Source organism: Nematostella vectensis, chromosome 11 (assembly GCF_932526225.1).
Source record: "Nematostella vectensis chromosome 11, jaNemVect1.1, whole genome shotgun sequence".
NCBI lineage: Eukaryota > Metazoa > Cnidaria > Anthozoa > Actiniaria > Edwardsiidae > Nematostella > Nematostella vectensis.
Window position 1 is genome coordinate 11722614 of NC_064044.1, and position 14552 is coordinate 11737165.

The 14552-nt window shown below is 38.2% G+C and overlaps 2 protein-coding genes across 2 annotated transcripts in view; one reads left to right on the plus strand and one right to left on the minus strand.

Moving 5' to 3' along the window:
• Positions 1 to 1128: 1128 nt before the first annotated feature.
• On the minus strand, positions 1129 to 8049 carry LOC5518609 (hydroxymethylglutaryl-CoA lyase, mitochondrial). The gene is made up of 11 exons (XM_032363203.2): positions 7917 to 8049; positions 7453 to 7557; positions 6779 to 6886; positions 5939 to 6034; positions 5147 to 5205; positions 4978 to 5067; positions 3905 to 3968; positions 3223 to 3295; positions 2708 to 2823; positions 2041 to 2166; positions 1129 to 1737 (listed from the first exon to the last, which is right to left on the minus strand). The coding sequence occupies exons 1-11, from the start codon at positions 7965 to 7967 to the stop codon at positions 1621 to 1623; spliced, it is 1005 nt and encodes a 334-aa protein (XP_032219094.2). The 5' UTR covers positions 7968 to 8049; the 3' UTR covers positions 1129 to 1620.
• Positions 8050 to 8124: 75 nt separating this feature from the next.
• LOC5518608 (nicotinate phosphoribosyltransferase) overlaps positions 8125 to 14552 on the plus strand; it is a 29356-nt gene continuing 22928 nt past the window's right edge. The window contains exons 1-5 of the mRNA XM_048734371.1: positions 8125 to 8438; positions 10182 to 10343; positions 12439 to 12487; positions 12922 to 13052; positions 14055 to 14364. Of these exons, the coding sequence (XP_048590328.1) occupies positions 8228 to 8438; positions 10182 to 10343; positions 12439 to 12487; positions 12922 to 13052; positions 14055 to 14364 (863 nt within the window). The 5' untranslated portion in view covers positions 8125 to 8227. The remainder of the gene's footprint in view (positions 8439 to 10181; positions 10344 to 12438; positions 12488 to 12921; positions 13053 to 14054; positions 14365 to 14552) is intronic.

The following is a 14552-nucleotide window of genomic DNA, read 5'->3' on the forward strand; positions in this document are numbered from 1 at the left end:
GGCAGTTGGTCGAAATTTTATACCCTAAAAGAATGGGACGTGTATTTTTCTGGAGTCCCCCCCCCCGTGCGTTTTTGATGAGCGTCAAATTCTCGCTTTGCTACTGTAACTGCTTGAATGAGCACCTCATTCTAATAAGCGTCTGGTCTAAAGGTTGTTTCTCACTTGGACGTAAGCGCAAGCGCAGCGCACGTAATTTTCCGATTCTTACTGGAACGCCTGCACAAGAGCAAGATAACGCAACTATTTTATTTTGTTGCGCTTATGTTTGGACCGATTCTCACTTGTGTTGGGCTTCCTTTTGCGCTTACGCTTGCGTCCTAGTGAGGACCAGCCTTAAAGAACTCCGAATCGACTTGGATAATAAGAGGGACTGTACGTTAGAAGAAAAGTTAGGATAACTGACAGTACTACCAGCCATAACATTTTATTAATGAAAGATTGTTTTGTTATGGTTTTGAAAAAAAAAATGCATTTTTTAGAGATAAAACGGGTTTTGAAATACGCCTTTCCCCCTTCCCGAATAAGCACCTCGCCTGGGAAAGAGCTCTCGTCCAATACAAGCGACAAGCTGCAGTTTTTTCAATAAATAAATTCAAATACTTCCTTGTTGCTTGTATAGAAAGATTTCCATAGCTATTTCACAATCATTTCTCGAATGGAATTTGAGTCAATAGCTCATGAGGCCGAAGAAAGAGATGGATAGCTGTTTTAGTCAAATCACCTTTAGTGTGTAGGCTCTATTTCCAGCCAATGTCCGGCATTGCGGTCGTTCGACCCTCCGCCGCTCCCCCCCCCCCCAACCACGATGGGGGTACGTACTACGTGTAGTCCAGTGTAGCTATTAGGTACACCTGGGTACGGCCGTAAACGCTGTCAAGTCTATCCATTTGACATCATTCAGCGGCGTAGCCAGGATTTTTAACAGGAGGGGGCCCAAAAGGGACTTTCAAGGCATGTTCTCATGTCTTATCCATTTACTGTACCTTTGGCTGCTAGAAGGGGGGGCAGGCCCCCTAGGCCACCCCCCTGGCTATGCCCCTGTTATTGGCTTTCAAATCCGCCACTTTTCACTACGGATAGTCTGTAACTTTCAGCCTAGTAGTAGGTCAACCAATCAGAAATCAACATCGGTGATATGCAACTGGTGTTTTTTGACTATTTAACTATTAGACTACCAGTTCGAGTATTCTATGAGTCAATAGATACTCAACGAGGCGCGTAGCCCCGTATTTGACTCATAGAAAACGAGAACGAGTAGTCTAATTGTTTTAGTATAAATCCACTCACATACTACCTTCGAAAAACAATCTATTACCGAGAAATGAATTATCAGTAATAGATAACCGCTTATGGCGCGAAAACGCCAGCTTTTTCGCTATTCACTACCTATGGCTCAATAAATGGTGAGTACGGGAGCCAATCAAATTGCGAGATTCGTAATAGTATGTGCGTGGATTTATACTGATACCTATTATTATCTTGTCACATCCTGTCACGCAATACACATCGATGCTATCTGCTTGGGATCTGGGCACTATTGATCTATGTTATCTGCTTGGGATCTGGGCACTAATAATCTATGCTACCTGCCAGGGGTCTGGGCACTAATAATCTATGCTATCTGCTTGGGGTCTGGGCACTAATGACAGCCTGGGTCACCTTAGAGCCTGAGGGCCTTCCCAGGTCAGAGCAGATGAATTCACCAACTTTTATCAACTTGTGCAAATCAACACCCTGAAAAATAATAGTGGTCATTAGATACGAAATTTCAATGCTTATCTCCTTCCATTTCTTCTATTGGTCTGTCTGTCTGTCCATCCCTTTTTAGCCGGTCCATCTCTGTCTGTCTGTCTGTGTCTGCCTGACTGTGTCTGTTTGTCTGTCTGGCAAACTATGTAGTAAACAATGTACTACACTACAAATAATTTCCATATCCCTTTCTCCCCCTACCCCTCAAATTCTGGAATAGTGTGCCATGCACTCCCCCCCTGCCACACCCTTCCCCTTATCATAACTCCTCCTTGGTGAAATACTCACAGTGCGAAGGCCAAGCCCATTAAGCATATAGACTACATCCTCTGTGGAGACATTCCCTGAGGCACCCGCAGCATATGGACACCCTCCCAGTCCACTGACGCTAGCATCAATTGTACGAATGCCAACCTAAACAGAGACAATGTAAGGAGGGGGACCATAAAGAGGTCATTCGATGTATGCATCACCTTTTTAAAGACCACCTATGAAGTGATATTAACATTACATGTGAACGGGGTAACAATCACAGAACAATATTTTTTGCAATTTCACAGATCACAGAGTTAAAAGAAAATGAAAACAACTATCACAAGAAATTGGTATTTTCATTATTCATGGCCATAATGTTTCTGATTTCATGAATAACAGAGCAAATTTGGGTATAATCACTGGTCACAGAGAGCCCCTCCAACTTGCAAATGTCCTTTTTACAATTAAACAAGTAAGAATGTTGGAGCTACTGAAAACACTTGATAGGTGATGTTATGGAGTGCAATAGAGAAGGGGGGCATTATAGAACTTCTGAGGTCAAAGACATGTAATTGTTTTAAATACATTGATGAAATTTAACCATTTTTAATACACTGCTATGCCCTCAATTTTAGCCCATTTTTTAAAATTCTTTCAAATACTTAAGGGCTAAGCTTTAACATTATATGTATTATTTCACCTGTAGGGAGACTAGAATGTTGGCCAATGCTTGTCCATAGGTGTCATGACAATGAATGGCTAATGCACTAGTTGGTAGCCTGCTTACAACTTCTTCGAGCATCAGTCTTATAGACCCTGAAAAAAAGGTGAAGCATGACTTTACTGACGAAGTGGGCGGGAAGTAAGGGGAGGGGCCACCCCTCCCCTTGAGATGAGGGAGGGGGGCAAGGTCCTCACCGGGGGAACTCATAAACATATGGGGGTGATTTTCAGCAAAATCTATTAAAACCCTAAAGAGGGCACTTTGGGTGTGGTCAACAGAAATTCTTAACCCCTAAGAGATAGCAAATTGGGTGTGGTCAAAGGAATATTTAACCCTAAGAGATGGCAGAATTGAAAAAAACGTTAAACACCCCCTTTGGAATAGCAATTGGTCAAATTAAAAGATGCGACAATCACCCCAGTCTACTTTTCTGGCCCCTCCCCCCCGGGGGGCTCCTGGACCACCTTAGGTTCCAAAGGCTGTGCACCTACCTGGGGTTCCCACCCCAATGGTATCACCAAGCGAAATTTCATAACAGCCCATCTCGTGCATGATGTATGCCACCTGTAGTAAAAAAAAATGAATTAAGAGCAGCCCACATGACCAAAAGACGAAAAACTATACCTCCATAAAACACATTTTTTGTTGAGATATGAGGAAAACCTATCATACTTGTCTAATTCTATTATAACAAACCTGTGCACAGCATTGTTACCTTCCATTGTTATACCTTTGTTACCTAATACATGGCAGAGAAATTTATTGTTTCAGGCTATATTTTGCATTTGGTATAACTAAGAATAACTACAGACAAGCTGTAAACGAACTAGGTGGTCTACATAGGGTGTGGTGTAGACAAGCTATAAATCAGCACAAGGTTTAAAATGGTAGGTTGCAGGCATCTGTGAACGTAGCTCAGTTCTAGATGTTTAGCCTGCGATGGAACTATTTCCAGCTGCACGCAGGCTATAGATGCTTTGATGAGTGCAAGTCCTTTGTCACAGCCAAGGGCAAGCCACAAGGAGCTAACGCTCAAAACATCTTCACAATTACTGTCTGTCAATGTTTTGTTAAATTTTTTCTTGAATCAAAGAATCTAAATTCTCATTTAAGGTAAACAGTTTTACAGTAATCATGTCATTCAGCAAAAGGTATAAGTTATGGGAAAAATACCTCTGCAACAGCTTTTGGGTTGATTTCGCCTTCATAAGGGCATCCAACCACACATGAAACATAGCTGAAAACAAAAACATTTTACCATATCATGTTATCAAATGCTCGGTCGCTAACCCCCAAGAGAAAGGTTAGAAATAAGTGAGAATTGTTCTATTTCCAAGGTGTACTCAAGGGAGTCTACTAGGCTCCACCGTTTTGGGATAACTCACTTCAAAACTCCAGTCATTAAAAGGTAAGATTAAAACTAAACATAATACATTCCCAGTTAGAGGTTCCAGATAAATACAATATAATGCTTTGAATGTCTTGTATTGACAAGCATGGATAGAAAACAGCACTCAGGGGTATGTAAATCCGCCGATCCGTTACATTTTCGGGGCAAATCCGTGGATCCGCAGATATTTTTAGATCCGCATGGTTTGATTGATAAACAATAGCATAGATTGAAATTTATTTAAAATCTGAAATTCGACCGTCAAAGCAGTCAGAAATCCGAAATCCGCTCCCAAATTGTCAACATATCCGTGATCCGCCGTATTTCCAAAATCCGCCAATCCGCTGAAATAATCATCAAAATACGTAATCTGCATGCATATCAGGGCCAAATCTGCCGATCCACGAACCTCATTAGGCCGCGGCGGCCGGCAGAAGCGCTGGCTATATCCCACAGAGCGCCGGCTACTTTCGACTTAAGTTTTATTTTAACTAGAAAGATAAAATAACTTTCACCCCCTACTTATCAATCTCCACCTCCTACTCTGAAAGTAAATGGAAGCCCTGTCACTTCTTCAAGGTGACAGGCTGTAATTTACTCAAATCCCCAAATTGAATAGGAGCCAGCAAGATTCTTGCATACAATCCATATCGTGGTAAGTTTATTTAGTTTCTATTTTTACCCTATTAAGTTAAAAAAATATTTTAGGTTTGTTATGTTACACAGTCTGTTATATTTTTAAGTATTGTACATGTTCAGTGCAAGTGCTCTTTAGATAGAACTACAAGAAGAAAGGGCTTTGTAACTATGCAAACAGTATCCCTTATATGCGAGTCCCATTTAGCTTTCCACTCACCCTCTGACTTTGACATCATTATCTTTTGCAGCCTGACAAACTGCCTCAAACCTGGCAAGACTCTCCTTTATTGAACAGTTGATGTTCTTCCTAATAACAACAACAATAACAAAAAATGGTGACATACTTAAAGTGTTAGACTCGCATTCTGACAACGCCAACACCATACCTACTGAATGACTCAGACGCAGCACCAAATATGGCCACCTCCTTTGCCCCAGCAGCAAGCTAAAATAAAACGAAATTAATAAAAAAAAAAAAAATGAAATTACTGTAAATAAAAGGAGAAGACATGTAATGAAATAAAAAAAATTAAATTAAATTATTAAATGGAGCAAAATAAGTATATATAGAATATATAAAATATTAAATAATGTAAATAAAATTCAATAATACAATTCAATAATATATAGAAATAAAATTATAAAATTAAAATCTACATCTACATTTATTAAGTCGGTAAAAATCTTGCGATATCACACCAACCTTAAATAAAAGTATTTACATATAAATAAATAAATAAGGAGATAAGTAAATAAAAATATATACATATATACATGGATAGGTACTAAGTATATATAGAATATATAAAATATTAAATAATATAAAATATTAAATATTAAATAAACATGAAATAAAATAAAAAAATGGAAGAAAATGAAATATAAACATTGTAAACTCTATGCACTTTTAAATCATTTATGTTTTATTAACATATGCCCATTTTGTAACTGCGGAAATAAAACTTGATTTCTTAATATTTGTTCAAACTGTTATTTGCTTCAAGGTTGATGACAAAGTATGGCTTTGGTTTTCTTCCTATACCTTCATAAGGACTTGGGAGTTATTGAATTAACAAAGGGTACCATACAACTGTCCTCTTTTTATTTTGGTCGAGAGCACGGTGTTTATTAAATGCAGTGAAGTGTAATTTCATGGAATGTTGGTGCACAATACTTACAGCGGACTCAAAACCCTTCAGGTTAGGTGTTAAGACAGGATAAGATACACCAGGTTTTCTATCAATTCCTTTCATGATTTCCACATGGTCAGCCATCTAGTAAAATCAAACAGAAGTGTTAGTCCACTCCACCAAAATACAAAGTCAAAGCATAGAGAGTGGAACAGAGGGTATGTAAACTCCTAATTAACCCCATCCCCCACCCCAAATAACTTTGAAAGGCCATAATTTAAGTCTGACAAGCAAAATGCCTTAAAGACAAATGCAATGCAATAACTGTGCAATGACAGCACTGTAATATACCTTAAGGACAGGACAAAATGTCATCTAATGTTATGTGATGAGTTAAACTGACTCATTGTCTTGCTAACACTATGGCGCAAGGGCCTCAACCTTCTAATTATTGACACTTTTTTCTTTTTCATTGAGGCAAAAGGGCCCAGGGGATTCAACGTAGATAGGGGTCATTGTCTATCATTTAAATTAAAAAAATCTACTAACTGTTATCCCTTAGGGGTACTCAAAGATTCTACAGATTCTGCTATTCTTTAGAGGGTTTCGCAATATGCAATGACAACCAGACTCAAAAGTTGTCACAATATGGATGTGCTCTAGGGCAGTGCCTTTATCCTCCAATGAATTTTTTGAAAAATGAAAACATGTGTTTCCAATCTCTTAGGGTTAGACACCCGAAATTCTATCCTTTAGGGTTAAAATTGATTTTGTTGAAGATCTCCTTCAACCCTCCTTACCACCACTGCACTCCTCCCCGGGGGAAAAAGGGTGAAGGGAACAGATGTGGGAAATCTTAAACTAAATACAGGTGTATAGCAAACCTGCCTGTGGAACCCATTTAGGAGAAACAAAGCTTGTAGCCTCAATCACAGGTAGCCCAGTCTCTGACAGCTTATTAATGAGCTTTATCTTGGTTTCAGTAAGGATAATTGTCTGAAAATATATCAAAAATAATACACAGCGAAAGTTAGGTTATAATTCCAGAAGCAGGAGTAAACATAAAAAAATATACTATACAGGAACAGAGAGTCTGAAGGCTGCCTATGATGAGTATATACCCCAACCCTCCCCCCCCCCACAAAAAAAATTCCCAGGCCTTGAGATTTTTTGGGGGTTGACAGGTATGCATTTGCATTATTTGGGACATTGGGACTTTGACGGTGTGTGTTCATAACCCATGGATTTGCTCTACTATGGAGTAAACATCTGTGTGCATAGCTGTCAACTCACCCACAATAGGCAGTTGTCACAAGATTTTGGACCTCTTCACAAGCCTTTCCCTAACTTTTGTGAGAATGTTCATACATTCTCTGTATTCAAACCCAATTGGGTCTCTTGGGTTTTTTCACATATTCACTGTATTTCAACCAATTTCAAAAGATTTCTGTCCAAGTTGGGTTGACAGCTATGTGTGCACAAGTTCAAAAGCTTCTTTCTTTGATAGAACCCCAGTTTTTACACTGGGGTAAAGAAATGACTTTCACTGTGGTGGAGGAAACCTTTTCATTCTGCAGTCCATCACGTGGTCCAACTTCCACTATCTTCACTTGATTTGCACCTGGAGCCGCTGAAGCAAGCTGCCTTGACTGACTGTAAAAGTATAACTAAAACAGATATTACAATTTATCAATGCAAGAGAAGATGCTAAACACACCTCCCCCCCCCCCCTCAGGGGCAAATACAGGGGAGGTGGGTTGGGTGGATATCCACCCCCCCTTTTGAGCAAAAAAAATTGATAATGCACTTTGTTTGAAGAAACTACGGAGAAGAATAAAAATAAATTCATAAAGGCAATTAAGTTACAAGACTTGTAAAGTTATTTTTAAAAAAATCTAAATCCGCGCAATGGCCATTTTCATTAACTGGGATGTAATTTGATCATTGGGCACTTTTTAAGCTTATCACCTTGTTGCATTCTGGATAGATAGCTTACATGAAAGCTGAGTAATACTTCTTGACTCACCGAAAGTTCCCTTGTCCTCCAAACTCTTCTCAGCGAAGATGACCGGATCATTTCGAATCCAAACAAAATGGCGCTTAATTCCCCTAACAGTCGCCGACAATAAATCGACTAACCTATCAACGCCGAATAACTACCGGGACATTATTCGAGCATGCGAGCTTCTTCCGAGAAGTAAGCGGATATTTATTGAATGCGATTTGTTTTGTATTTTGTGAAAGTAGCATAATGAATGTGTTGTATTCCATCTGAAACTCTGCAGAAAGTCTGACAACTCTTGCAGAAAATATTGTTTTTTTCCATTACTTTTCATCATGAGCTGGCATAATCCAGTGATTCAGCCTCTTCTTACGGACTTCTACCAGATAACCATGGCGTATTCGTACTGGAAAAATGGCAAGAAAGACGAAATTGCAGTGTTCGATCTTTATTTTAGAAAGAATCCCTTCGGTGGAGAATTCACCATTTTTGCAGGACTATCAGCGTGCTTGGATTTCTTGAATAACTGGAAAATATCAGACGAAGGTAGGGCAGCATTTTTAATATTACTCTGAATATGATGTTTGTGCCAACATGTTTACTGAAACGAAACGAAGTTGTTTGCCGGTCCACACAAATGGGTTTTACTTTAAGTAGAAGCTTTATTTGATAATGTGATGTACTTAATAACAATTTGTGAGAAACTGCTTGCTCAAGTACGTATTCATCGCAGTTTTGTAAAGATCCATTAAGTTTTTTTACGTGTTTTCTAATTAAGTTAAGTATGCATAACTTATGAGTTACGCCCAAAAGATATAATATTCAGTTCTACAATATATCATACCTGTCAACTCTCCCGCATTAGGCGGGAGTCTCAAGATTTTGGACCCCTTCTCCCGCTCTCCTGCGTTGAGCACCAAATCTCCCGCTTTTTAGTGATTTTTATCGCATCCGAAAAATTATTCTATAGAAAATCGTCATTTTGACTATTCTCTATTAAAATATTTGAAACAATAATTCACTTGCGTAGCGCAATTTATATAACACCCTCGTACGATCCATAAGTGGATTTGTTCGTGAAAGCTTAGGTTAAACCCACCCCTTCCCCCCAAAATATGAATATACCCCACCCCTCCCCCCTAAAAATTCTCGAGCCTTGAGATTTTCGGAGGTTGACAGGTATGATATATCAATGCTTATGAATAATACAAACGGATGTGATGTAAATTTTTTTGGACTTTTTGAATTACCACCTCCTGCTTATTAATCTATGATCAAAGCCTGCATTAATAAGATGTTTGCTACAGCAACATTATACAGGGTTGTATCGGGGATGCCCCCTACCCCCCTGAGTGGATGAGTGGAGCAGTGTTCATATGACGTAACCTGCATTGTTGCATTATGGGTAGTTGTTAGCCTCATGGGCTTTGTGTTTAAAATATTCCATGTTGTACTTTGATCATTGAAGAGAATAAACAGATGAAAGCAGAAATACACTCATAACGATATGAGTTTAACATAAAATGTATATAAATCGTTTGCTTGATAACTGCATGTTATCTTCAGTCTCTTTGTTAAAACTAAGGTTCCCCCCCTGCTTGGAACATCCATCCCTCCAACCACCACCCCCCTCCCAACTTTTATGGCCCCTGCAAATTTTGCAATACCCTATGCAATGGAGGTGGATACAAAATGTAAAGAAGGATAGGGTCCAAACAATGAATTGCCTTTTTACTGGGTCTAATAAAATACAAAGACAAATATTATTCTCTATTGGACACTGACTACATTTGACCAAAATGCTGAAGTTTTTAATGCTGTTAACACTTTTATAGATATTGAAAGGATTTTAATTTAGCCTTTATATATCATACATGTATCTGATAGCCAAATCTTGTACTTTGTATAATATTTTTCACAGGCTTACCAACCTCACAGTCAGTCTCCAGTCAAGCCCAGTAACTAGCTTGAATTATTTTTTACATATAGTAACAAGGAACCCTCAACTGTTCAAATGTTAGAAATACCGGTTATTCTGATTAAATACACATCACAAAGCAATGAGAGTTTATTGTGACCTTTATTCTAGGATATAAGACAATTATAGGACAATTGCAGGAGGTGATCAATCGTGAAAATATTCTTGCTAGTTACTGGGATTGACTGGAGACTGACTGTGAGGTTGGTAAGCCTGTGCCGTGAGATGATTAAATCTAAATGTCTCTATCCTATTTGCTGCAATTTTGTTAACTTCATATTAACTAGTTTGATTTTTGCTTTTCTTTATAGATATAGAATATCTCAAGAAAAATCTTCCACCTACTACGGAGGAAGAGTTTTTCACGTTTCTCAAGACGATAGACCCAGGAAGTGTGGAACTGTGGGCAGTGCCTGAAGGATCCATTGTGTTTCCCAAAGTACCTCTAATAAGAGTGGAAGGTCCCTTGCCAGGTATAGCATCCCAATAGTTAATCTTTAATCTTTAATTATGTTAATTGCTTATAGTGCAAAAAATGGGGAGTAGTGTCTTGATCTTATTTACATGCATTGAGCCTGGCCTTAAATACAACTACAGAGTCAGCCTCAATGGCTTCTGCTTTAAGGTTATAGGGTGCCTTCAGCCCGCAGGACGCCAAAAAACCCAAAGTGTTGAGGAAAAATATTGAAATGCGTGTCAGATTTAATTGAATATGTTCCTGTTATATGTCATTAGAAAGCTTAATAAATGGGGAATACAATAATCCTTTTTGTTTCTAGGTTTGATTAAATGCTTTATTTTTTAACGGGTTTTAATCACACGTTTGTTTTCAGCCAATCACATCCCTTAAAAACCCTAATGTGTCTAAACTATCCTGCAGATCTTTACATTTTATGGCTTATGTCAATCACTACATACACACATACCAAACTGTGTTCAGCTTTTGAGATATTTTTCTTTGTTCCTATGCAAATTTGAGTCAAAGCTAGAGGATTGAATAATTTCCAGTAACACGACACCGGAGGACATTAAATACGCTTTACTCAAAATCTCTCAAAAGGCGAACACAGTATTACTCTTGAATAAATAACCTAGCGTTTTGCCAAATTGTGCGGTCATAGCTCTTATACTTAACGCACATTAGGGTTTTGAAGTTCAGAAATACGTGCAAATTTGAAGCCGAGAAAAGCTTGATTGAAAGTTCCTGGAGAGTGCAACACCTACTTGAGTTATCTGTCAACGAGGTGATCATACCACCAGCTCTAGATAAACAGACCGACCAATAAGAGGCGAAAACCAACTAATTGCTGGGAGTTTCAAATTTCACCATGAGAAAAACAAGATCTTTCATTTAGAAGTCTTCACCCTTGGAACGATCCCATGCAGACTTTCGTCTTTTTCGTTTATCCATCGGTTATATATTTCGGAACGTTTATAGGACTTTCTGCAAGACGAAGGAACTGAATTTGAGATTTTTGAAGTCAAGATTTATGGGTGAAAACAGTATGCTGATGTAGGGAACACAGGGTTCCATTAAGTGATAAAAGGATGAAAGGATTAGAACACCTTGATGCTTACACAAAGTCTTCAAGCAAAATTCGTTTTTTCTTATTATATCGAGAAGATAATAAAAATTCAAAATTTTTTCTTTGCTATAATAAAGTTAATGTAGTAGATGCAAAAATATTTTTTCGATAGAATTTTTACTTCAGGGCACCCCGTAACCTTAATGGAGTTCCACTTTGGGATGGTTCTAATGAAGAATGAATAGTGAATGAATAGCCCCCCAGCTGTGTGAAACACTCAGCATGGCCCCTTGTCTTTGTATTTTTCTTAGTTACCTCAGATTCCTTAGATTCTTAGATTCCACGCACCCTTTTCACTCCTTGACCACTATATATTGGGTCATTTTGTTTTGAAAAAGGTACTTTTTCCATATGTAGCCTTCTGAAAACCAGCCAGCTCAAGGAGCCACCTCATCTGGATATTTGACTTTCTCCATCCAGACGGAAAATACACCATTTTTGTTTTATTAGTGGGCGTCTTTGTCGACCAAACCACCTCAAAACTATAACCTGCTTTTTGAGAAGCTGCATATGGCTTTGCACCTCTCCTTCTTTTTGGCAAATCCTGGCTATATGCATGGACAAAAAAGGTTTTGAAACATTATTAAAAAATAATACCTGTTTAAGAAATAATGAAAGACTCCTTTTTTTTAGATGGTACCAAATGATATAACCACTCTAGAGTTTCTTTCTTTGACTCTTTTAATTGTACCTTGTTTTTATATAGCCAAATCTGTCTGGCCATATCTGACTTGATTAGCTTGTCAGCTATTTTAGGTAGCTGTTATACTATACTATAGTTTAGTATTTTAATGATGTTTTAATGATTTTACTTTTCTATTTTGAGAACATTGAAGTATTTTTTGTTGCTGTTCCTTTTCTCAAGCTTTGGACAGTGCCCAAATGACCTTTATGTTTTAAAGGTATCTATTAGTTATCCTTATCTAAAGTCAATATTCATTTCGCATGTATACATCTAATAATCTGGATTTATGTTTTTCAGTTGTTCAGCTTCTTGAGACAACTCTATTGAACCTAGTCAATTTTGCAAGGTAAGTGTGATAAACTGTACAGTAAGACCTCTTTTAGAATGGCTGCCTCAGGTTTTTGCAGGACCACTAGAAATTTGTCATGGGGTGAAGGATCACAGGGAAAAAAACAGACCCAAAATGTGTGGACACAATTGTGCATAGTTAAAGTAAAGAAAACAAACAACATATTCACCCACGAAAATATCCTTCACAAAAAAATCCAACACCACCAGAAAGCTTCACCCCCCCCCACCCCCTATAAAATTGTCCACCCCTGGGGTATGTCATGAAAAGGCACAATATTTTGGATTTTGTATATATGTTGACTATTACATAGAGACTAGCTTTTAAGGAAAAAAACATTTCTAGCTTAGGACACTATACTAAGTTGTTCATTTTTTTAATGGCTGTTATTACAACTTAATGTTTTATACATAATGTACATTCTTCTGTAGCTTAGTTGCAACAAATGCAGCTAGGTTTCGTCTTGCTGCTGGAATGGAAAAAGTTTTGCTGGAGTTTGGTCTGCGCAGAGCACAGGGACCAGACGGGGGGCTATCAGCGTCCAAGTACTGTTACTTAGGAGGTGCGTAGTACAGTTAACTCTTGCCTAACAGACACCCTGCTATAGACAACTGACAGACGACAGCGCTGAATAACATATGGTGTCTTCTGGCAAAAACAAACAATTGTAGTGTTGAAGACATGAAATTTTCTGCCTTATTAGATGTGAAATAAGCTTATTTAAAGCATCCTCTCATGTTTTTCCATCATGTCAGTGTTGAATCCTTTTAGTAAAGGTATGAAAGGCTGACTCCAGTGGTTGATTTGACTAAGTGTACAGCATTAAATCATATGTACAAACAAAAGATGATGGTATAAAAGGCTGGCTTCAGTGGTTGATTTGACTAAGCGTACAGCGTTGAAATCATTATGTACAAACAAAAGATGATGGTATAAAAGGCTGACTCCAGTGGTTGATTTGACTAAGCGTACAGCATTAAATCATATGTACAAACAAAAGATGATGGTATAAAAGGCTAACTTCAGTGGTTGATTTGACTAAGTGTACAGAATTAAAATCATATGTACAAACTAAAGATGATGGTATAAAAGGCTGACTTCAGTGGTTGATTTGACTAAGCGTACAGCATTAAATCATATGTACAAACAAAAGATGATGGTATAAAAGGCTGACTTCAGTGGTTGATTTGACTAAGCGTACAGCGTTGAAATCATTATGTACAAACAAAATATGACAGATTTGTTTGACAATCAGGAAGTCATAGAGAATTATAGTCTTAGCTTTGGTCTAGTTTTCTTTAGCAATCACCAAAATGTGACTGTTCGCCTGTATAGAACCACCACTACAAAACAAAATGTCTGACTAAAATGGTGGTACTGGAACTACTGTAGACTACTTAAGTCTTGTATTTTTTCAGCACTGACCTGACATAAATACAATTTATTATTTTTATCATCATTGTAACCTGCAGCAACTTCTAAATTGACAACAAAATGCCCTCTTGCTTATACTCCAAAGGTTATAGAAGGTATTTAAATGTTGGAGTGAATTTTTGATTTTCAGGTTTTGATGGAACAAGTAATGTTCTTGCTGGAAAGCTGTATGACATCCCAGTTAAAGGCACCATGGCACATGCCTTTGTCAGCTCATTCACTTCTATTGATGAGGGAAGGGTAGGAACACTCAAGCACTTCAAGAATGGAGAAGCCAAGGAGCTGTACCCCATAGCTAGGGCGTGGCTGAAAAAAGTTGCCCCCTTATTGAGTGTGCTGGAACAAGAAGTAAACTCAGGGGAATTGGTGGCTTTCTCTGCATATGCTGCTGCCTTTCCTGGTTCCTTCTTGGCACTTGTTGATACTTATCATGTTTTAAGGTGAGAGGGAGCTATTCTTAGTGATTTGCTTACAAATATCTTATTCAAACGGGGGGGGGGGGGGTGCTAGGGATGGCTGAGGGGCCAAACTAACTTTATTGTTGCTGCACATCTAGGGACTATAAATTCCAAACCAGTAAATAAGAGTCAGCATAGAATAATTTTTTTTTTAAAGTTTGTGATAATGG

Coding starts and splice junctions, on each gene's coding strand:
- LOC5518609 (XM_032363203.2), bottom strand. CDS start 7,967: ATGATCCGGTCATCTTCGCTGAGAAGAGTTTGGAGGACAAGGGAACTT. Junction 2,167..2,707: donor ACATTCTAGTCTCCCTACAG/GTGAAATAATAC, acceptor GTCTCTGTTTAG/GTTGGCATTCGTACAATTGA. Junction 1,738..2,040: donor ATGGGCTTGGCCTTCGCACT/GTGAGTATTTCA, acceptor ATTATTTTTCAG/GGTGTTGATTTGCACAAGTT.